Consider the following 22477-nt stretch of genomic DNA (forward strand, 5'->3'; position numbering starts at 1 on the left):
GAATGAGTTTGATTTACTGAGGGCTTTCAAATTTTTCTCCTTTAAAAAGCCAGACATCGACAGACCATTTCACTAGAGATGGTTAGACTGGAAAAAATGACCCCAGCATTTCCTTCCCACTAAAGAGAGGTCTGTGCCAAAGTTCTCTTGCAACTGGCATGCGGCACTAAACCAAACCTGGAGGAGTGCACTCTCGCAGCCGTGTTGTGTGTATGTAGCAGCAGTAATGATCTGCTTTGCCAAAGTCCGTGTCAGTCAGCCCGCCTTTTCAGTCTGCTCACCTGCTTCACATTGGCATATGACCCAAGAATAAATATTTCCCTGATCTATTAAAATTATAGAGGAGCCTGACCTAGAACTCTGGATCTGCCCCACTCTTTCAGGACAGCTTTGGGTCTGGATCTCGTACTAGATCTGAACTTCCTGGCCGTCCCCAACATCTACAGAACTTGTATGAGCCAAGTGTTTAAGTATACGCTTAACTTCAAGCACATGAGCGTTTCCTTTGGCTTCAGTGCAACTACATTTGTGCTTAAAATTAAGCGTACGTTTGAGTCATGATCCAAACACCCCTGAACTCGGGGGGGGGGGCAAAGTTTGGGTCTGGATCCAGAATTTGTGGCTCCATCCCATCTCAGTAGAAACACAAACACACAGTTAGTAGGGGAAACAGGCCTGATCAAAACGAAATGCATGGCTGCAGTTTGCTGTGACAAGTTACCTAGCTGACATGGCTGCTGGACAGTTGAACTTTTGATATCAAGCCTCCGTGTCCGTTAGCTCGTGTGCGTGGGATGCAAGGACTTCATTACTCTGGGGACAACAGGTTTTTTTCCTCGCTGTTCCTCTCACCTTGGATGGCCTCGTGCCTGGAAAGAATTCAAATGCTTTCCCTGGAAGCTGACGTTAACGACAATGCTTTGCACCGCCGAAGTACATTTTATCCAAGATCTCAAAGCATAGTTGCTCAGCTAACAGGACCAAGTCATATGGCAGCTAGACAGCCCGCCTCCCTCCAGGTTGAGTTCAAGTGCTCCAAGTCCACTCTAAGCTGAGTTCCATCAGCTTGACAAGAGTCCCCGCAGGCCCTCTCTTCAACCTGCATTGACTAGTGGGTTAGAATTTAAGCACTTTAGCAAGAGGATCAAGGAATGGAGCTGGGAACCTGGTCCAAACCCCATTTAAATCAAAGGGAATCTTTCCAGAGGCCACAATGAACTTTGGATCCAATGCTCACTAGTTTGTGTGGTGTTTGTAGCTGTGGAACATAAGAGCGGCCACACTGGAGTCAGACCAATGGTCCATCTAGCCCAGTATCCTGTCTTCTGACAGTGGCCAGTGCCAGGTACCCCAGAGGGAATGAACAGAACAGGTAATCATCAAGTGATCCATCCCCCATTGCCCATTCCCAGCTTCTGGCAAACAGAGGCCAGGGACACCATCCAACGGATATAATTTGCTGAACAGTAACTCCTCCCTTAAAGTTGTCCCAGTTAACTTTGTTTCGTCGTTACATTGTTGATCAATTAGGGAACGTGCTTGTTTAAAGTTGTGCAGTCCTCCCTTATAACATTGTTTGGCAGCCGCCTACTTTGTCCACTGGTTGCAGGAAGAGCAGCCCGTTGGAGCGAGCTGGTGGGGGCTTGGAACCAGGCTGGAGCGGCAGCCCCCCATCAGCTCCCTGCTCCCCTAAGCTTCCTGTGCGGCAGCCGCCCAGCCGGCTATCAATTGCTGGCAGTTCAGCTGTCCCTCCCCCCACTGCCATGTGCTGCTCCTGCCCTCTGCCTTGGAGCTGCTCCCAGGAGCCTCCTTCTTGCTGTGAGAGGGCGGGGAGAAGAGAGGTGCTAATGTCAGGGTTTCCCCCGCTCCTGTTCCCTACTCCTTCTCCCCTCTCCTTTACCCCATCGGGCCATCTCCCACAGAGCAGTGGGGGACACGACAGGGCTCAGGACTGAGGGAGCTTGCTGGTAGCAGCTGCTGTCTCAAATTGCTGATTTACTTAAAAAGGCAATGTACTTAGAGTGGGGTCAGCATACTTAAAGGGGCAATGCTCATCTCTGTCTCTCACACGGTGTGTCTCTCTGGCCTGGTCTACATGGGGGGACGCGAGCTAAGTCGGTCTAAGTTATGCAACTTCAGCTGCGAAAATAGCGTAGCTGAAGTTGACGTACTTAGAGCTACTCACCGCGGTGTCTTCACTGCAGTAGGTTGACTGCTGATGCTCCCCCGTCGACTCCACCTTCGCTTCTGGCTCCGGTGGAGTACCGGAGTCGACGGGAGAGCGCTCGGCGGTCAATTTATCGTGTCTTCACTAGACGCGATAAATTAACCCCCGCTGGATCAATCGTTCTGGAGATAAGTGTAGACATGCCCTCTGTCTCTCTCTCTGCCATGCTGTCTCCCCTCCCTCCATTCGTGCTGCCTTGTACAGGGTGAGGCTACAGTAACAACAATGGGTTAACCCTTGCGGGCTCAGCTGAGTGCTAGTTCATCATTTCCCAGTAAGGCATTCCCTGGGAAATATCCCACCCTCTTCCACCCTCTGACTCCACTTCAACCAAGCTTCACAATCATCACTGCTGTGTACAGTATTTGTTTGATTAAAACTTTGTGTGTGTGTGTGTGTGTGTAATTATACATATGTAGTTTTTTGTCTGGTGAAAATTTTTCCCTTGGAACCTAACCCCACCTATTTACATTAATTCTTATGGGAAAATTGGATTCGCTTAACATGGTTTCGCTTTAAGTAGCATTTTTCAGGAACATAACTACAAGGTTAAGCGAGGAGTTACTGTGTCCTGCACCATCAAATTCCTGGACATCTGCTGTCAGCTGCCATTTTGTGAGGCAGAACAGATGGAACGCCGATGACAGAGGAGACCGACCTAGTGCTCTCCCTCACAGAGACCTCACTCTTGCTCCTTTGTGTTTCCTTTTGCGGGGTTGAGCTGAGCATGTAGATCTCTTGATCCTCCCTTTGCCAGAGTGGACCAGGGTATGTAGCACAAGGAACTTAACGCAAAAAACTAGTGCATGACCTATCTTTTTATTAAGTGCTCAGGAGTCGGGTGTGTCTCTGGTCACAGGTTAGACTGGACACACTCATTTCAAGTCACTCAGACTGAAGGCTATGGCTGGTCTTTGAGCATGTGAAAACATAACGGCCACATAGAAGTCGGAAATGAAAGCGACCTCTGCCCCTGTCATTTAGAGCTAAAAATGAACAACACGAGGCTCCCAAGCCAGCAAGGCAGACCACATGGTGAAACAAACCAAATCTAACTTGAACAATCTCTACTGAAAGCTTCTGGCTGGGAAGAAACGTTCGCAGATCCACCCACGACGAGGAGCCGAGGCAAAGCTCTGTGTTAGTCATTAGCTGCTCAGAATGATTGAAATGCTGGTCCAGATTTAGCATTACAGGGAGAAGAAACTTCAGAGAGGATTTGCCTTGTGATGAAAGATCCGCGTGGGCATTAGTTCAGCTCCTGCCCACGTAGTCATTCTGGGACACAATTTTCTGAATAATCAGAAGAGCTTTTTTATTTTTAACCCTTTCCTTCTGTTTCATGGGCAACGTATGGCACCACCTGCAAGACTGCACTGGTTCCGTCCCATGATGGGGAGTGCCACAATAGAAATCCCATTCACACTATCCTCTGGCTGCCTCTGCTTCCCAAGGGACTATAAGTGCATCTGGAATGCATCATTCAAGTCAATAGGAATTTGGTCTGAGTAAAAACTGCAGCACCGGGCCTCTAAACCTCCTAGCCTAACACCTGCTTTCCTGCTGCATTACAGCCCACAGGGGGATTGGTCCATTCTGCCCTGGCAACAAAACCAAGATTTGAAAGGGGCCCAGAATTACTTTGAAAATAGAAGCTTTTACGCTATCCAAATCCTACAATGCTCCCATGAAATTGTTTTTTTAATAATCATAGTGGAAGTTGCTCGTTCGAAAATAAATATTCCCTTGCAGCATTTGCAACCCAAATACTGCAGCGTGGGGAACCTATAAGAGAAAATGACATCAGTGATTCAATGGAAGAATAAATGGAACTGCTCTTGTTGTTTTTTTTCATGGTCTGAGAGAGTTTTAAAACAAAGAGCACAAATAGGGCTCTAAAACAAATCTTTCTGGTTTACTAATACAAGGTGCATTTATAGATTTGGGATGGGGAATGGCTTGTTTAAAATACATGGATTGAAATTTACAAAATCAAATGGGGTTTAGATCGATATCTTCTATTACAATTAATGGGAGATACATGCCTAAAATCCCCTAGACTGCTTTGAAAATCTCAACCATGATGTTTCAGATGATTGAATCCTTTGAAATAAGGCAAAGGAAAATTTTGTTCATTAATTGAGCAGATGGTTTTTATTTAAAAAAAGTTTCATTTTATTTTCTCTTTGCAAACTAAATAGAGTGTGGTTATTGGTTTATTTCCAAAGAGACTGGACACCTGCAGCTCCTGACCAAGTCAATTGGGAACTGTATGCGCTCAGTAGCCTTGAAAACTCAGGGCTTGTATCTTAATTGTACTTCAGTTTTTTTTAAGTCCAACATTAATCTTCAGTTCACGTGTTTGTTTCTGACAAAATCTCTGATCCTGCGCACATCCCTGCCTGTTTTTTTTTTTTCTTTTTTCACTGTGTCAATCTGAATTTTACACTCCGATTAGAATCATAGATTTGTGCTGGCTCGAGAGCAGAAGGCTGATCTCTACTCAGATCGTGGACGAGCTGAGTGGGAATTAGGATGACATCCTTCTTGAGTTTGACAAAGGTTTTCTTTCACTCCCAGGGTGTCTGCCTCCCCCCACATCCACATAACATGATATAAATGCAAGATACATCTTTCCACCCTCATTAAGGAGGAGATGAACTTTGCTCTGGAAATTTGTAACTCATGAGTCCAAGATTAGCAGCTTGAAATGGTGGGTTGATGCAGTTCCCTGGCATACTCAACAGCAGGCAGGGCAGTTGTAGTGGCCAGACACTAAAAAACAAAGAAACCCCAGTGTCCTGTTACGGCTGGTTGCCTCAGAGTCTTTCATTAAGCAATGAGGCACTGCTGTGTCACTCTGCTAGACAGTCATGTCTTTCACTCTGGCAGCTCGCCTTTTGGACGCTCATTTGGAAACCATTCGTTATCATTAGCATATAAACTAATTCAACTTTGCTCAGCGAAGGGTGTGGCAAGGGGGACAAGATGATGTTTGTAATCAGCTGTTGATGGTGCAGCTCATGTGAGAGCTGTTTTTTATGGGCTCTGCTCCAGGCCTGCCAGGAGTGAGGATGTGCAAGTATCCCAATCAGAAATGCAGCACCATGATTAAAGGGCCGGAAGCACCACCAGGAACCATGTCTGACTAACTTCCCTTAGAGTGAGGAATCATAAAGCATGACTGAGCAGTTTTCCCCTTCGAGATGAGTTTGTATCTCTGCAGCTTCTGCCCTAGAGGATTAAAAAGAGGAGCTGGGCCAGACAGAGGAGTACGGTAATTGCTTTTTTTCACAGAAAGAAAAAGTGTGTGTGTATGTGTGCAGAACTAATTTATGGGGTCTGATTCTGCTGTGACTTTTATGCCAGTCTTATGTTGGTGTAGCCTGGTGGCTCTCCTGGAGTAACTCTGCTCTCACGTTGGTGTAAGAGGAGAATCAGACCCACCGAGTCTTACATTTCTATAGGGCCAAAGGGCTGGATTCCCAGATAAATGTAGGTATGGTTGTCACAGATCCACAGTATTGTGCAATGCCCCCAGATTTGGAACTGTCTCTTGGAGGAAACCCTTCAAGGATCCAGACCCCCAAGGGGTCTCACCCTTCAGGGTAGGCCACGTGGCCTCACTACTTCCTTTGACTAAACGTCTGCAGCTCCAACACCCCTGCTTCACACTGTGAACTCCGTTCAGTGAGTCCAGCCGAGGTAGCCTCCTGGTAGAGACTTGCCCACTGTTCAGGGATTAATGCACCTCACCAAGTATTTGTAGTGACACTCAGGCAGCATTGTCAAAACAGTCAGGTTTATCAGTTAACTGGAAAACAGCCTAGGAAGTCCTTAAACTATGTTTTAATCTTCATTTCTCCTAAATCCATTCTGGTTAGCTCAGAGTCCAGCCAAGCTGCAGTGAACTCTGTGTAAAGACCTTGTCTCTCTCTGTCTGACCTCCTTGGTCAGTTCTCAGGTGAGAGCCCTGACTCCTTCCAGCAGCCAACTCCTATTCCTCACTTCACAGCTCTCCAGTATTTTGTTCCCAAGCTGGGGTCTTTGCTCAGCTTCCCTGCTGAGAGGTGGGGAACTCCATCTCCCTTTGGGTCATTGGTTGTTAGGTGTCAATGGATTTGCCATGGTCTTGGATTTTCCATTGATGTGTGATTGGCTTTGGCCAGTCCTCTTTAATGACTCATTCAGGCTCAGGCATAAATGGCTGTCTCTCAGTCTGCCCTGAGAGCAACCAGGGAAACTGAGGCACACGTAAGCTTCATAAAAATAGTATAGAAAATTCCTAGTGTGTCACAGTGGTGACTGGGAGGAAGAGAAAGAGCTCCCTTATCATTCTTAGCCCAATAATTGGTACTCACTTGAGTTTTGGGAGATCCTCAGGCAGGGCTTTGGAGCGGAGCCCGGAGCTGGAATGCAGAGCAGCTCCGGAGCAGTGGAGCTGCAGGTTTTTGCCTGGCGCTGGAGCAGAGCCAGAGCACAGCTCCAAAGCCCTGGCCTCAGGTCCAGTCCCCCATCTATCTGGTGGGGAGGAGGGATTTGAACTAGGATCTGCCATCTCTCAGATGAGCGGGGGATGATGTGGCACTCCCTCAGTCTCTCCTGTGGAAGCTGTTCCACTGTGGATAAATAATTTGTAAAGCCATTGGAGCAGGAGGACTGAATCCCAGGTCTCCCACCTCACGTGAGTTACTCTAACCACCCAGCCATAGAGCCACCTTCATACTTGCTCTCTGTCTGTCTCTCCAGCCCACTGACTCTTTCAGGAATATGCATTTTGCTGCCCTCGTGAAAGTGTTGCCCAAATTTGGCCAAGTTATCAGCCATGCTCCCACCTGCTCATTAGAGACTTGTTAGAGTTTAGCCTCTAAATTCTCCAAACAGTCCATCTGCACTGAGCATGCTCCCTCTCCTCATGGCTCTGATGTGTGACCAGATTGTGCATGCACTGTCCACACACAGTGATTGAGCATATTCCATTTTAGGCCTGCGGGGACTGAGCAGGACTGTCCTTCAATTGATCTTCCTGTCTGTGGGGGCCACTGTGGTTACAAACACCAGAACTGAGAGCAGGGACTTTGTCTCTCCTGTGCTTTCAGTGATCCCCTGCTGGTGCCCAGGTGGCATGGAGAAGAAGCAGGAGACAGCCTGACTAAGATGCAGGAGAGTGAGGAACCCGGAGTTGAGGTGTGTGGGGGGAGATGTGAAGAGCAGGGTAAGGGGCAGAGACAGGAGCGGAGGGACATGAAAATAGGAGTGGTGGGGGAAGGAGCAGGAGTCAGGAATGGAGAAAAGGCAGAAGCCACAGAAGTTCTCAAAAACATGAAAATGGCTTTAAAAGAATTAATAAATGTGAGGTTTTCTTTATGATACCATCTGGTTTTTAAGCCTTTAAGATGGCTGTTTTCAAGCTTTTTCTCTGCAACCACAAAGGGTAGAAACTTCCTTTTCAAAGGAAAGCTGAGATTCTCGGGTAATTAACTGACTCCAAGAACTGGAGCTTTAAGAAAAGTGTCAAGTCTCATGAGACTTGCAATAAAATCATGAGAGTTGGCAACACTATAACTTGAATATTGAAACAAGGAGTCCAGTGGCACCTTAAAGACGACTCCTTGTTGTTTTTGTGGATACAGACTAACACGGGTACCCCCTGATGCCTGAATGTTGAAGAGCCAGAAGATGCTAAATAAATTGTTTGGATCACTATGTTAACTTGTACCTTCTCACAACCTTTCGTTAGCTGCTTCACCTGTCTCTTCTTGTACCTGTGAGTTACCCCTGCTTAGATTCCCTTTAGACCAGCGTTGTCCAATAGAAATTCGATGCTAGCCATACTGCTAGCCACACCTGTGGTTTTGAATTTTTCTTATTAGCTACATTATAAAAAAGCCACATGCATTAGCCACAGTTCAATAGCCTATTAGCCACATGTGGCTAGTGGCGAACGTATTGGACACCACTGCTTTAGACTGTTTCACCTACCTGCCAAAGTGTAATGTACACCACCTTGCCCATCCTCCCTGAATTTGTTGGACAGTGGTTAGACTACAGAGGAAATCTCGTATGGACTGTAAGGAAAAATCTCCCCAGTCAGTGGCATCGACAAGACCTAGGTCCTAGCAAGCCTCGTTTCTATGACTTCATTTTGTCCTTTCCCACAAAAATCCGTTGGTGCGCAAAAGAGCATCAAAACCAGAAAAATTATATTTTAAAAAACAAACTCAAAAGCAACTATAAAAGGGGACACCAAACCACTCAGCCCAAGGCTGGTTAGCATTAGTCATGCATTTTATGTTTGCCAATGCGATGAAGGCAAGTCGCTTGTTTGTTTGTTATAATCTCCAGTACCCTGGAGCAACAGTAGCAGAGTCTGTCGTATTAGCAATGAGAGTAATGTTTTAGCTCGTCTAATCCGTCCACCAAAGCCTAGCTAGACTCATGGGAAGTGAGTAGTTGTGATTAACTCTGCCACAGACAATGCCCAAACCTATGCCCCATTTTCACAACAGTGTCGACAAGCTGTGTGCCTTCCATATGAAATCAGTAGCAATAGTGAAGCTCCTAGAAGACTTCGTGGAGACTCTGACACTTCCTTCTTTATGAGATCAAAATTCTGCTTGGAAGAGGGTTTTCGTTTTTATTTGTTTGTAAGATTTTATTTATTTCTTGCGTTTTATTCTGTCATGTTGCCATTAGAGATGTCCATCAGTTAGATCCAAATTCCCACAAAATTTGGAGGTGCCAAAGTGGGTTTTGGTGATGATGCATTTCTGATCATTATTATAGTGATTCAGAAATTAAGGGGAACTTTGAAGTGAGACCCTGACTGATTTGGGGACATAAGAGACCCTTGAACTACCAAAGGTTTGGAGAAGTTTGTCCGCATATTTTGAAGTCTGTGCCCAGGGATTGCTGATCCCTCTCTACCGAGGTTCATTTGATCCAATCTTTGCTTGACCGTATGCCGGTGGAGCTGTGCATGCCGTTGCTCTGGGGCTGGGCTCTGGAATATAAATCAGGCTGGCTGATTTCTGTTTCTTTTATGAATAACTGAAACCATGCTAACCAATTTATTTGAGCATAAGCTTTCGTGAGCTACAGCTCACTTCATCGGATGCATACTGTGTGTATATAATGTCTTCTGCAGTTTCCACAGTATGCATCCGATGAAGTGAGCTGTAACTCACGAAAGCTTATGCTCAAATAAATTGGTTAGTCTCTAAGGTGCCACAAGTCCTCCTTTTCCTTTTGCGAATACAGACTAACACGGCTGTTACTCTGAAACCTGTCATATTGTAAGGAGAGTGATCACTTTAGATAAGCTATTACCAGCAGGAGAGTGGGATGGGAGGAGGTATTGTTTCATGGTCTCTGTGTATATAATGTCTTCTGCAGTTTCCACGGTATGCATCTGATGAAGTGAGCTGTAGCTCACGAAAGCTTATGCTCAAATAAATTGGTTAGTCTCTAAGGTGCCACAAGTACTCCTTTTCTTTCTCCTTACAATGTGTATGATGATCAAGTTGGGCCATTTCCAGCACAAATCCAGGTTTTCTCACCCCTCCGCCCCCCGCCACACAAACTCACTCTCCTGCTGGTAATAGCCCATCCAAAGTGACCACTCTCTTTACAATCTGTATGATAATCAAGGTGGGCCATTTCCAGCACAAATCCAGGTTTTCTCACTCCCCACCCCCCCTCCAAAAACCACAGACACAAACTCACTCTCCTGCTGGTAATAGCTTATCCAAAGTGACCACTCTCCTTGCAATGTGTATGAAAATCAAGGTGGGCCATTTCCAGCACAAATCCAGGTTTTCTCACCCCTCCCCCCCCAAAAAAAACACACACACACAAACTCACTCTCCTAGTGGCAATAGCTCATCCAAAGTGACCACTCTCCCTACAATGTGCATGATAATCAAGATGGGCCATTTCCAGCACAAATCCAGGTTTTCTCACCCCCCCCCCAAAAAAAACTCACTCTCCTGCTGGTAATAGCTCATCCAAACTGACCACTCTCCTTACAATGTGTATGATTATCAAGGTGGGCCATTTCCAGCATAAATCCAAGTTTAACCAGAACGTCTGGGGGGGGGGGGGGGGGTTAGGAAAAAACAAGGGGAAATAGTCTACCTTGCATAATGACTTAGCCACTCCCAGTATCTATTTAAGCCTGAATTAATAGTATCCAATTTGCAAATGAATTCCAATTCTTTTACGTAGAGACTGTCCAGTTTGACCAATGTACATGGCAGAGGGGCATTGCCATGTACATTGGTCAAACTGGACAGTCTCTACGTAAAAGAATAAATGGACACAAATCAGACGTCAAGAATTATAACATTCAAAAACCAGTCGGAGAACACTTCAATCTCTCTGGTCACGCAATTACAGACATGAAGGTCGCTATCTTACAACAAAAAAAACTTCAAATCCAGACTCCAGCGAGAACCTGCTGAATTGGAATTCATTTGCAAATTGGATACTATTAATTCAGGCTTAAATAGATACTGGGAGTAGCTAAGTCATTATGCAAGGTAGACTATTTCCCCTTGTTTTTTCCTAACCCCCCCCCCCCAGACATTCTGGTTAAACTTGGATTTATGCTGGAAATGGCCCACCTTGATAATCATAGACATTGTAAGGAGAGTGGTCAGTTTGGATGAGCTATTACCAGCAGGAGAGTGAGTTTGGGGGGGGGGGGGGGGTGGAGGGTGAGAAAACCTGGATTTGTGCTGGAAATGGCCCATCTTGATTATCATACATATTGTAAGGAGAGTGATCACTTTAGATAAGCTATTACCAGCAGGAGAGTGGGATGGGAGGAGGTATTGTTTCATGGTCTCTGTGTATATAATGTCTTCTGCAGTTTCCACAGTATGCATCCGATGAAGTGAGCTGTAGCTCACGAAAGCTTATGCTCAAATAAATTGGTTAGTCTCTAAGGTGCCACAAGTCCTCCTTTTTCTTTTTGCGAATACAGACTAACACGGCTGTTACTCTAAAACCATGCTGGTTTTGCTGCCTTTGTAACCCCGGCACCCTAAAAACCTTGAGGCGGAAACATACCGAAAGAAAGATTTAGTTTTTTCTTAGGACATGTGCTCATGGGGGAAGGAATTTCCCCCACTAGATTTGTACCATGACTAGTACACAGGGACCTTCATGGCTAGGGCCTCTAGGTGCTACCACAGTATCAAATAAATTCAGAGCAGCTGGCCTGCTTTGGCGGCTCAGTGAAAAGATACGGTGGTGGGTTCCAGAACAATCTCTGAACATGTGGGGCCTCTGTTTCCCCTGCCTTAGTTTGTGTGAAGTGTGTGCAAAGCTCTGCCATCCATGTGAGTGGAGAACTCTGATCTAGTGGCATCCTATGCCCACTGTGTACGTGAGTAAATGACAACACAAGGTGCTCTTCAGGGGAAATTAGGCCCTTGGGCCATTAATTTGTGGGGATCAGGGAGTGATGAGGGTCTCTGGAGCAGGGACTGAGGAATTCGGGAGTACTTTTATACTGTTGCAGTGTGACTCTCAATTTGCACAGCATAGTGCAAGCTGGGAAGGGGCATCTAGTAAAAACGGGAGCAAAGAATGGGTCTGATCAGACCCTCACAATAACTGTGACAAATTCTGTATCTAAAACAAAACCCTGTGGATGAGTTTGCTGGCATGAAAAGAAAATCGGATTTCTGCGCCATGCAAAGCGCTGACTGGTTTTGGTGAGGGGAGAAACTAAACAGAACATGTAGGCTTGGAAGGGGATAGCAAATGCCGTGGCTAGCTATGCCATTGCTGCAAAGCTATGGGACTCCCGCAGGGCACAACGGGGGCTTGTGGGCTCTAGCAAGGACTCTTTGGTGGCTACAAACGTCTACACTCAATTGTGGTGGTGCTGTTCCTGATTCAGGCTGCTCCGGTTTTAAAGTAGCATGGTTGTAAATGGGCAGCAGCCATGAGTGACTTTCCTTCTGGTGGCGGGTGCTGTCTTCAGAGCCGGCTCGTCAGACACAGAGCAGCTACAGCAGGGGCAGCAGCCGTGCAAGTGTCCGCCATTTTGCTCTGCTCCTCTGTGTTTCATCCCTGCCTGGCGGGGACAGAGTTAGGTTCGGCTGTCTGCCCTTGCAGCCCTTGGCCTCTCTGAGACTGTTACCATCTAGTTAAAAGCCTGTTTCCTGAGGGCGCTTCATGAGATGTAATTGTGAGGGTCACGGAGAAAGGAGGGACACACGAGTCATTCGGTCTCATCCCAGCACATTTCACTACAACACAAACCATAGATTGCAGCACACTCAGGCCTGTCTTCTCCATTGCCCTGTGCTGTTTTTACACAGCTCCAGCAGTACAGAAGGACTGTACAAGTCAGCAGATCTTGGAGACTTTCCGGGTAGTTAGGGTTGCCAGGTGTTCAGTTTTCGACCGGAACACCTGGTGGAAAAGGGACCCTGGCGGCGCCGGTCAGTACTGCTGACTGGGCCATTAAAAGTCCGGTTGGCGGCACAACGGGCTAAGGCAGGCTCCCTACCTGGCTCTGTGCGGCTCCCCAGAAGCAGTGACATATCCCTCAGCTCCTAGGTGGAGGTGCAGCCAGGGGGACTCCGTGTGCTGCCCCCACACAGAACCCCGGCTCTGCAGCTCCCATTGGCTGGCCAATGGGCGTTGGGGGGAGCAGTGCCTGCAGGGGGAGGCAGCACGTGCCATGCAAAGCCACCTGGCTGCGCCTCCGCCTCAGAGCTGAGGGACATGTCACTGCATCCAGGGAGCCGCCTGAGGTAAGTGTCTCCCAGAGCCAGCACCCAAACTGCCTCTTGGAGACTGCACCCCGCTCCCCCTCTTTCACCCCAACCCCCTATCTCAGCCCTGAGCGCCCTCCCGCACACAAACTCCCTCCCGGAGCCCACACCCCAACTCGTAACCCCCTCCCGCACTCCAAACCCCTTGGCCCCAGCTCGGAGCCCACTCCTGCACCGTGAACTCCTCATCTCTGGCCCCCACCCTGGAGCCCAGCCCCCCAGCCCAGAGCCCTGACTCCCTCCCAACCCCCTGCCTCAGTTACTGTACTGGTTACTCTACTTTTACTGGTGAAAATGAGCAAGTGAGTGAGGGGAAGGGATGGAGCCTCGGGGAAGGGGGTGGGGCAAGGGTGTTCAGTTTTGTGAGATTAGAAAGTTGGCCACCCTATGGGTAGTGCGGAGGGATTCTCCAGGGTGTGCAGTATTGGTTTAATGAGTCTCTACCACCCTCCATGGTAGCCCCGGCTCAGGCACTATGGCCGAGGGGAGAGGTGGGGGGGCAGACAGCATGTGCAGAGCATTGCTGCACTTGGGGTGTACTCAGCTGCTGGAATGTCTACTGTGGGGCCGTGGCAGCCAAGCATCAGTCAGCGTGTTCTCAGTCGGCTCTAATTTATGTCAGGTGAGACTGGCCCCGCTCCTTGGGTTCCTACACTGGGTAGATCTCAGCTGGAGTTCACAATGAGGCTCTCAGGCTAGGCTTTCCAGCAATGTTGAGCGGGAGAAATTTCCTTTCACTGGACAGTGACAAGGCATTCTGGAGCCAGGGCTATAAAGTGTCTTAAACCCCAAACCATGTGGGAGGCATGTTTCGATAGAAGAGAGAGTCTAGCTTGGCTGTTCAGGGCAGCACCCTTTGTAGTCATTGAGAGAAAGTAAACCCTGCTGCTCTGTGCCCTACAAAGCTAATGGGTGAGTTTGATCAAAGGCTGTGTTTGCTGTCTGTATGGGGGGCGGGGGATGAATCCAAATAAGCTGGTGCCAAACTGTGAACACGTCTGTTATACAGTGGAGTCAACCTGCGTTGCTGTCTCTGCTCACAGAGGCTGTGCCAATTTATCTGGTTGTCGTCAGTACCAGGGCGGTTCCCACCTGTCCCCAATTGAGTAGGACGGTCCTGGCTTCCACAGCGCTATCCCTATGACTAGACTCCAGGCTTAAGAAAAGCCACAAACTGCTTTGCTGTGATACCAGCTGGGGATGTGAGGCACAGAATCACGCCAGCCTCAGGTCACAGTGGTGATTCAATGGTGCAGCGTGCCTCAGTCGGCATCCTAAAGGCAAGATCCTGCCAGCTGATGGAGGAAGAGACCTGGGTTCTCTTCCCAGCTGTGTGACCTTGAGCAAGACACCTCACCCCTCTGTTTTCCTTCCTACCCTCTGTCTCTCTTGCCTGTGTAGATTGTAAGATCTTTGGAACAGGGACTGTGTCTTATAATGTGTTTGCAGCCCTGATCTTGAGTGAGGCCTCTAGGCAGTAGATGAAACCGCTCCCCTCACCTGCCCCATGAGCCCCACTCAAACCAGCCACTCTGTTGGTGGATGCTGGTTCCACAGCCATTCATTAGCATCATCTCCCGATTTCTTCCAGCCATCCACAGTGCCCAGGGCCAGAGCGGTGGCAGGGGTTGATAACCTTGCTAACTGGTTGTGTAAACAAAATGGAAATACATCCATCAATAATGCATGGCCTCAGCTGCTGTCGTTCACGCCAGATGTATTGATTTCTTTGGTTTAAATCCCGCCGGGACGCGGAGCCTCAAGACCAAGGATGGAGGAGGGTGGGGGGGAAGGTTTTTCCAAAAATTGTTATATATTAATTGTATTATGGCCGAGTCTAGGGGCCCCAGTTCTAGTCCCTGGCCCCCTGTACTAGCGTTGTGAAAACACAGAACTGAAGGACAGTCCCTGCCCCAAAGAGCTAGTTTGTCGTACTTTTCAAAATAGATTAAAACCGTGGTTTGTACTCAATGTTTTAATGATTATGTTGATACATTTTTTGGTAAATTCTTACTTGTCCCCTCTTCTCTCCTACCCTTACACCTCTCCCCTGTGTCACCGACATTCTGATGAGCCCTGTTTGCTAAGGTTAACCGGAAAGCCAGCTGGCAATGCCTGCAAGCTATAATGATCTTGTCTAACAGCTGGTGTGGCTGCTAAATCTGAAGGGAAGTATTTCATAAAGCTGAGCTCCTCCCACGATGGTTTGGACTAATGGGGGCCAAAGTAAACTTCGGCATCAGCGAGTGAGACACCCATTGGCTGCCATGAGTTGTGCCCACTTACACCAGGGCTAAATGTGGCCTGTGAAACTATCAGACTGCAGCAGCAAGAGTTGGCAGAGCTGTGTGTGTGTGCCCTTGCTGGCTCACATGCCCAGTTATATAAGCACTACAGTTCAGTTTCATGTTATTCCACATAGCATCTGTCCCTTACGCTGGGCCCTGGGAGGACGTTGCAAGGTCGGAGGATCCCATCCTGCGCCTTTTGAAGTCCAGTGGGTCTTTGCAACTCTGTTACCAGCCTCAGCAGAGGGGCTATTCACTGACCAGTCAGAGAGGCTGATCTCCACTCTCAAGGTATCCCTGCTTGGTAGAGTTGTGGCCCACTAGCAGGGTTCCCTGGTGTGGAAGCTTAGATTGCCACTGCCCAGGCTGTGTTCTTTGAATAAATACAGGGCAGCTAATATCAATCCTACCACCTTTTGGAAACACTGATTGTTTTCCTCCCTGCACCAGCCCTCCTCTCCCTGTGATTGACTTTCTGCTCCCTTGCTAGTGTGACCCCGGCTGTTCTGAGAAGACCCCCACCCCCGACTTTTCTTTAATTTATATTATATTGATCTCCCCTTGTTTTTGGAAAAAAGACTGAAAGAACCAAAAAAGGAAAAGAATGGGAGGAAAGGGGGAAGAGGGGCCCAGGGTGCGGGGGGAAAAGGAGAGTGACCTGTTTCCATTCCCTAGGAATTAATCAGATTTCAAAAAAGTTGCACCAAATCTTTATTCTCTGCAGTGTTAAATGAGCTTTATCTGCCAGGTCAGCCCTGGCACTGTGCTAAGCTTCTGTCCATGGAGGCAGCCTCTTCTTCCATCTCGCCATTTGGCTACCAGCGCTGCTCCAGAGAATCAGGCTTCACGTGAGTTGGCGTGTTTCCATGATGATGGGATCTATCCCAAAACACTGTTCTGGGAAGTAATTTTTAAGGAGAGATGCATCATCATAGTAACCCTCCTGTCTGCCTGCAGCCAGAAGGACTGAATCCTGGTACTTTTCTAACTCTTTGCTCTGTCAGTGAGAAGAATACCTAAGTAACTACAGAAATGAGGGTAAGCAGCACTCAGCAGCCATTGTAAATGATTGTGCCAATTGGAGATCTTGAGTGGGGGGTTAATTTAACATCCTAGCCCCCTTGGCTAATTTATGCGACTCTGTGGAGGCCCAGACCCTGGCTCCTGTGGGTGAGGGTGTGCAGGCTCGTGTCCCTAGAGAGAGACTGTTCTGTTGCATGGATTTTTTTTTCCTTTGCATTTGATGCCTGGAGCAGAAGCTACTCCGCATTCTCTGCATATATTTACTCATCTTTCTGTAAGAGGGCAATGACCCTAGCACCCTCTGGTTAGCCTGTCTTAAAGCTTTGGCAGGATTCACTGGGCTCAAACTGATTTGCTGAAACCAGGCCAGAGCCGTATATTTGTAGAGAATGAGGGGAGTCAGGATGTTTTACCAGTTGATGTTGCTCAGTTTAAAGACCAGCACCGTAATCCCAGCGTTTTTGGAAAGCTGCTGAGATGGGTCCCTCTGACCCTATTGGCAAGTTCGCCCCAGATTATAGGTGGCACTTGAAGTTCTGACATTCTAATGCCTGTATATTGAGAGGAAAGATGGACTTGTGGTTAAAGCAGTGGATTGAGACGTCGGAGAAATAGGCTTATTTCAGAGCTCTGCCATGCAGGCCCTAAGTGATTTTGAGCGAGTCACTTAGTCTCTCTGGACCTCAATTCCCCATCTGTAAAATGGGGATATTGTGCTTCCTTTCTTCATCCTTTGTTCTGTCTATTTATCTTGTACACTCTGCAGGGCCGGGACTGTCTCCTACTATATGTTTGTACAGCACCTAGTACAAATGGACCTGGCTGGCAAACATTAAGAAACGCCGATCTATCCCCCTGTAAATGAACCGTTTCAGAGCCAAGCTGAAATAAGCCCGTGAGGCCCCACATTCTGGAGAGGAAAGAGTCTAACTCATTCAGTGTAAGATTGTGGTTCCTGACCACTAAATGCATCCAGTTAGAATCCGCAGATTGACGCACCCTGCCCCTTGCTATCTTTAGCTACTTTTAAATCTTTACTTCAAAAGAGCAGGCTTTGTTTTGGTGAGAAGAAAGCCCCATAGTTCCTTATTTCCTCCTTGGGCAATGTATTTTCTTGTTGCGAAAAAAACATCAGCAAAGGAAGCGGGGTGGGGGGAAGGGGGCTGGTCAGTTACTCAAAAAGCCCTTCTGTGGCGTGCAAAGGAAAGGGTGGGGGGTGGAACATGGTACTGTATCTAAAATAGCCATCACTGTTTCAAAGGACTGAAATGCTGCTTTATCTGGGAGCCCAGATGCAGTGGCTTAATATGAAACATGAAGTTGCAAAGAGAGGCCCGTCGTCTTGAGCAAACTTGTGACAAGCTCTGCTAAATCTATTGGAATCACTTTATGAAACGCGCGCTCTGCAAACACAGGACAATAGATAAAGTAACTGGGCTGGAGATGGGACTTTCTGTATCATAAGCTTCTCCACTGTGAAGAGTCATATGATAACATTTGAGCCAACGATTATGCCAGGCTCTTAACCTCTGAGTATATCCTTTGTCTTGCTGGGTTCTAACGGAGGGTGAAGGGTCTGGTTAACTCAGTGAGGGTTTCTCTTTTCACTTGTACAGATGAAATCATGCAGCAGGAGATAAGGCCGCTGGTCGCAGTGGATATAATTGAGCAGCTCCACAGGCAATTTGCCATCCTGTCAGGTAAGGACTGAATTTAAATTGTATTCTTGGATTCTTTTGGAAACCTGCTGAGATTTACCACATTGGCTGTTCCGCATCCTCCCAGCTCTGCACTGCAGTGGCAACAACCTTTTTAATGTTGTCCATGGACAGAATGGTTAATATTTCTCCTTGGTAGTATGTGGAGTTGATTAAACACCACCTCCTAGTTCTTGGTTTTCAGGCAACAGTCCTCCCTCCGCCCCCCCACTTCCAATCAATTAGATATCAATTAGATTTAAAAGGGAAGAAACTAACGTAGCATTTATTTATATTTTCAAAAGGTGTATATATGTTTCACATGGTGTATTTGGTTTGTTTGGGAGCTTGGTTTGTCCATCCCCCCCACTGGTTTTGTGTTAGGAATGATTCACTTGAAATATAAGGCTATCATCTTTTCAAATGATTTGTGATTATTTCGCATTTCTTCTATTGTTCCCCAGGTTTGCATGACACTTTACAGAAACCCCAAAAGGACGTGACTCCTAAGAGAGCTAGTAGATCGTTAAATGTTTATTTAGTATGTAACCAACAATTTAGCATCAATATTTTGTCTACAGCAGAGGACTAAGAATTATGGTATAGGTTTTTGAATTGTCTGTGACGCTGACTGCCTGGATGACCTTTGGCAGGTCACTTAACTTCTCTGCCTCCGTTTCCTCATTGATAAAACAGCGATTTTGCTTCCCTGCTTGAGGTTTCACTCATTCATAACTGTAATGTGCTTTTAGATCCTCAAATTTAAGGCACTTTCTCTTTCTCCAAACAAAAATTCACTTTTATGAATGTCCTCAAACACCGAATGAAAGCGTCACAAATAGCATTATGGCAAGTTTGTGTCTTTTATTCAAACGAATGGTCTTGCACTTTGTAGGGTTCATCCAGCTCTGTTCATGCAGATTGGCCTGTTGAGGGTGTGCATATCAATGCAAATGATGAGCATTCTTATGATTTAGCACTGCCTCTGACACATAGTAGGGAAACACCTCCACTTCTGGCTTACCAAACCGAGGCTCAGAAAAGTTCAGGGCCCTGTTCTGCAAGGTGCTGAGCAATTCCAGTGAGGAGTGGACCGGAGGGCGCTCTGCATGAGAGCTGGTTGGGAATTTCTCGACAAAATGCTTTTTGTAGGAAATGCCTATTTGCCAAAACTGAAATGTTTTGGTTTTAGTGGTCCAGGATGGAATTTATGGTCAAAATACGTATGAGATGTGTGGGCGGGGGAACCTGGATTTGTGCAGGAAATGGCCCAACTTGATTATCATACACATTGTAAGGAGAGTGATCACTTTAGATAAGCTATTACCAGCAGGAGAGTGGGGTGGGGGGAGAGAAAACCTTTTGTAGTGGTAAACACCCATTTTTTCATGCTTTGTGTGTATAAAAAGATCTTCTACACTTTCCACGGTATGCATCCGATGAAGTGAGCTGTAGCTCACGAAAGCTTATGCTCAAATAAATTGGTTAGTCTCTAAGGTGCCACAAGTACTCCTTTTCTTTTTGCGAATACAGACTAACACGGCTGTTACTCTGATACGTATGAGAGAGACCCATCTCAGAATCATCAGTAGCCCAGTGGTTAGATCACTCAGTTGGTATGTGGGCGACCTAGGTTCAAGGCTATGCTCTGCTTGATTGAGAGCAAGGACTTGGGAAATATGTGTTGGGCCACTGAGACTCAGGTGGAGTGGAGACTTGATGAATACTTTAACCACAGGTTATTTTGGGTGGGTGTCTCCCCATTTTCTTTTTTCTTTTCGTGAAGAATTTCAAAAGATCTCGGTTTTGTTCCAATGCAGAACAAAAACAAATTCCAAAACCTTGAAGTTTTCACAAAATGGAATTCTTGTTTTCCAGCCAGCCCTACTCAGCACCTTGCTGGATCAGACAGCCCTAAACAATGTGTCTAGCAAGTCAGGTGGCTTTGACTGAGTTTTGGAATCGGGAATCTTAGGTTTGAGTTCTGATGCTGCTATGTTACCTTGGATATGTCACTCAATGTATTTGAGGCTCAGTTTTCCCATTTCTAAAATGCGGGTAATGATAATGAAGTTAACAGGATTTAAAAAAAAAATCTTCTTTAATAATCTACAGACAGAAACATGGATAATTATTACTAAATTACAGTAAGTTAAAACCATGTGACGAGGAATACAGCTAAGATACAAGTGGGAATTGCAAGCTGCAGAAATTTTGTACTCTTCTGGGTAGATGAGTTTAACGAGAGATTAAGGTATTGCAACGAGATCATTTGAGCCTATCCTGCTGTTGCAGTGCTGTATCTCAGTGCTGTTTAGAGCCAGGACTCTCTGGAGCTTTCTGGGTAACTTCCCAAGATGTTCCAGGGGGGAGGTAGGTGTGTGCAAGTCCCATAGAGACAAACCTTGACTCAGGCACGCTCTACAGATACAGCTACCCTTCTGTGCCCAGCCCCATCTCCTCCACACAGGTGGAGATCCAGGCACCTCCTCTGCTGCCTTATAGGGGGGTGAGGTTGCTGGAAAGTGATGCCAGGAGGTGGCAGTGCTCCATGTACATCTCTGCATGGGTGGTTGGGTTTCCCTGTTTGAGTGACAATCAGGAAGAGAGCCTGTGAGTCAAGAGCACCCCCCATCCTTTCCTCCCAACACTGAAGTCAGCTGACCTCTCTGGAGCTGTCAATTGGCAAAGGAGCCAAAGAGCTCCCCCAGCAGGTAAGCGTAGTACCTGCAATTGTTGTACAGGGCAACATCGGCAACATAGGGCCCTGTAACCTGTCCCCAGAACCTCCACCCCAAATCCTGTAGTTAAGGGACTTCCTGTGCCCCCGTCTTTCCATGCCCAAAGGCAGCTTTGCAGGGGCAAAAGCCACCCTCCCAGTCGGCTCTTGCCCGGAGGACAGAGCCCCCTACCCTGAGGATGGACCAGAGCCATGCAGAGACACACACAGATACACACACACACACCCCCGCTGGTTGAAGAAGAGCCCTGTTCATCAAGCAGCGACCGACGGGCTCTAGAGCAGACTGGATTTAGGCAGAGGGCAGAGTGCTTGCACTCCAGCTGGCAGTGTTACGGGGCTGTGGAGCAGTCAGTTTGTCTGTGCTTTGGGGAAGAGGGAAGCCAGGTATCCACGAGCCCAGCTCTGTAACTATAAACTTGTTTGGTCCAACCCTCACCACCGTGACCTATTTCAGTGTGTAATATGCGGCACTGCATGGTGATGTGAGAAGCAGCCTGGCCATGACTGAGAGCCTGGGGAGTTGGGGTCTGTCTGGTGGTGACTCAGCCACAGTGGCTTTTTTAAACCATTCTCCTCACTCCAGCCTTTGGCTTTTGCTCATGATTTAAATGGTGTCGTTGAGTGATGATTCGATCTTATCTCCATGGGAGACGGGCTGGTTCAGAGGGTTTCTGTCTGACTCCCAGTGTTCATCTGACAACCACTATTGATAACTATCTTCAGTCCGCAGGCAGGCCGAGGACAGCGTGGAGAGTGAACTGGCTCCTTTGCTCCTCTTCTGCCCTCGCTCGTTCTGGTGTTGCCAATACTGTGGCATCCCCCTATCGTGCCTAACAAACTACACAACACACACCCACAAGAACAGCCATACTGAGTCAGAGCAATGGTCCATCGAGCCCAGGGGTGGGCAAACTTTTTAGCCCAAGGGCCACAGCTGGGTATGGACATTGTATGGTGGGCCATGAATGTTCATGAAATTGAGGGTTGGGGTGCAGGAGGGGGTAAGGGCTCCAGCTGGGGTGGGCTCTGGGGTGCAGGAGGGTGGGACCGAGGGGTTCGGAGGGCGGCCAACGGGAGCTGCGGGGGTGGTGCTTGGGGTGGGGGCAGTGTGCAGATCCCCCTGACTGCCCCTACGCGTAGGAGCTTTAGGGGGGACATGCTGCTGCTTCCGGGAGCCGTGTGGAGCTACGGCATAGGGGGAGCGGGGCAAGCCCGGGACCCCGCTCTCTGGCAGGAGTTTGAGGGCCAGATTAAAATGTCTGAAGGGCCGGATGCAGACCCTGGGCCGTAGTTTGCCCACCCCTGTTCTAGCCCAATATCCTGTCTTCCAACAGTGGCCAATGCCAGGTGCCCCAGAGGGAATGAACAGAACAGGCCATCAGAGATCCATCTTCTGTTGTCCATTCCCAGCTTCTGGCCAACCAGTTACTGGTTGAGGAGAGGACCTTCCCTCTTATCCCACATAAAAGTGCCTGCATTCACCCCCACACCCCGAAGGCGATTTCAGTTGCTCCAAGCTCCGTATTGTCTCCTATTGCAGTGTCAGAGCAGATGACAAACACTGACGCAGCAACTGCACCAGTGAACTTAGTCCCCCCAGGTCAGTCCTACGGTGCTCCGGCCCACGAATCAGTGACTGCTCTGAGCCTACAAGGAAATGGGTCTGACAAGCCACTCCTATGCAGCGGGCCCTCAGCTGGTCTCAG

The 22477-nt window shown here is 47.7% G+C and overlaps 1 protein-coding gene across 2 annotated transcripts in view; it reads left to right on the forward strand.

Annotated features, from left to right (window-relative positions):
- Positions 1-22477, forward strand: part of MCF2L2 (MCF.2 cell line derived transforming sequence-like 2) — a 317075-nt gene that overhangs the window by 66130 nt on the left and 228468 nt on the right. For both annotated transcript variants that reach the window (XM_048863063.2, XM_048863066.2), the window contains one exon: positions 17948-18031. In XM_048863063.2, coding sequence (XP_048719020.2) covers positions 17948-18031 — 84 coding nt within the window. The remainder of the gene's footprint in view (positions 1-17947; positions 18032-22477) is intronic.

The sequence above is a fragment of the Caretta caretta genome, chromosome 9 (genome assembly GCF_965140235.1).
Source record: "Caretta caretta isolate rCarCar2 chromosome 9, rCarCar1.hap1, whole genome shotgun sequence".
Lineage (NCBI taxonomy): Eukaryota > Metazoa > Chordata > Testudines > Cheloniidae > Caretta > Caretta caretta.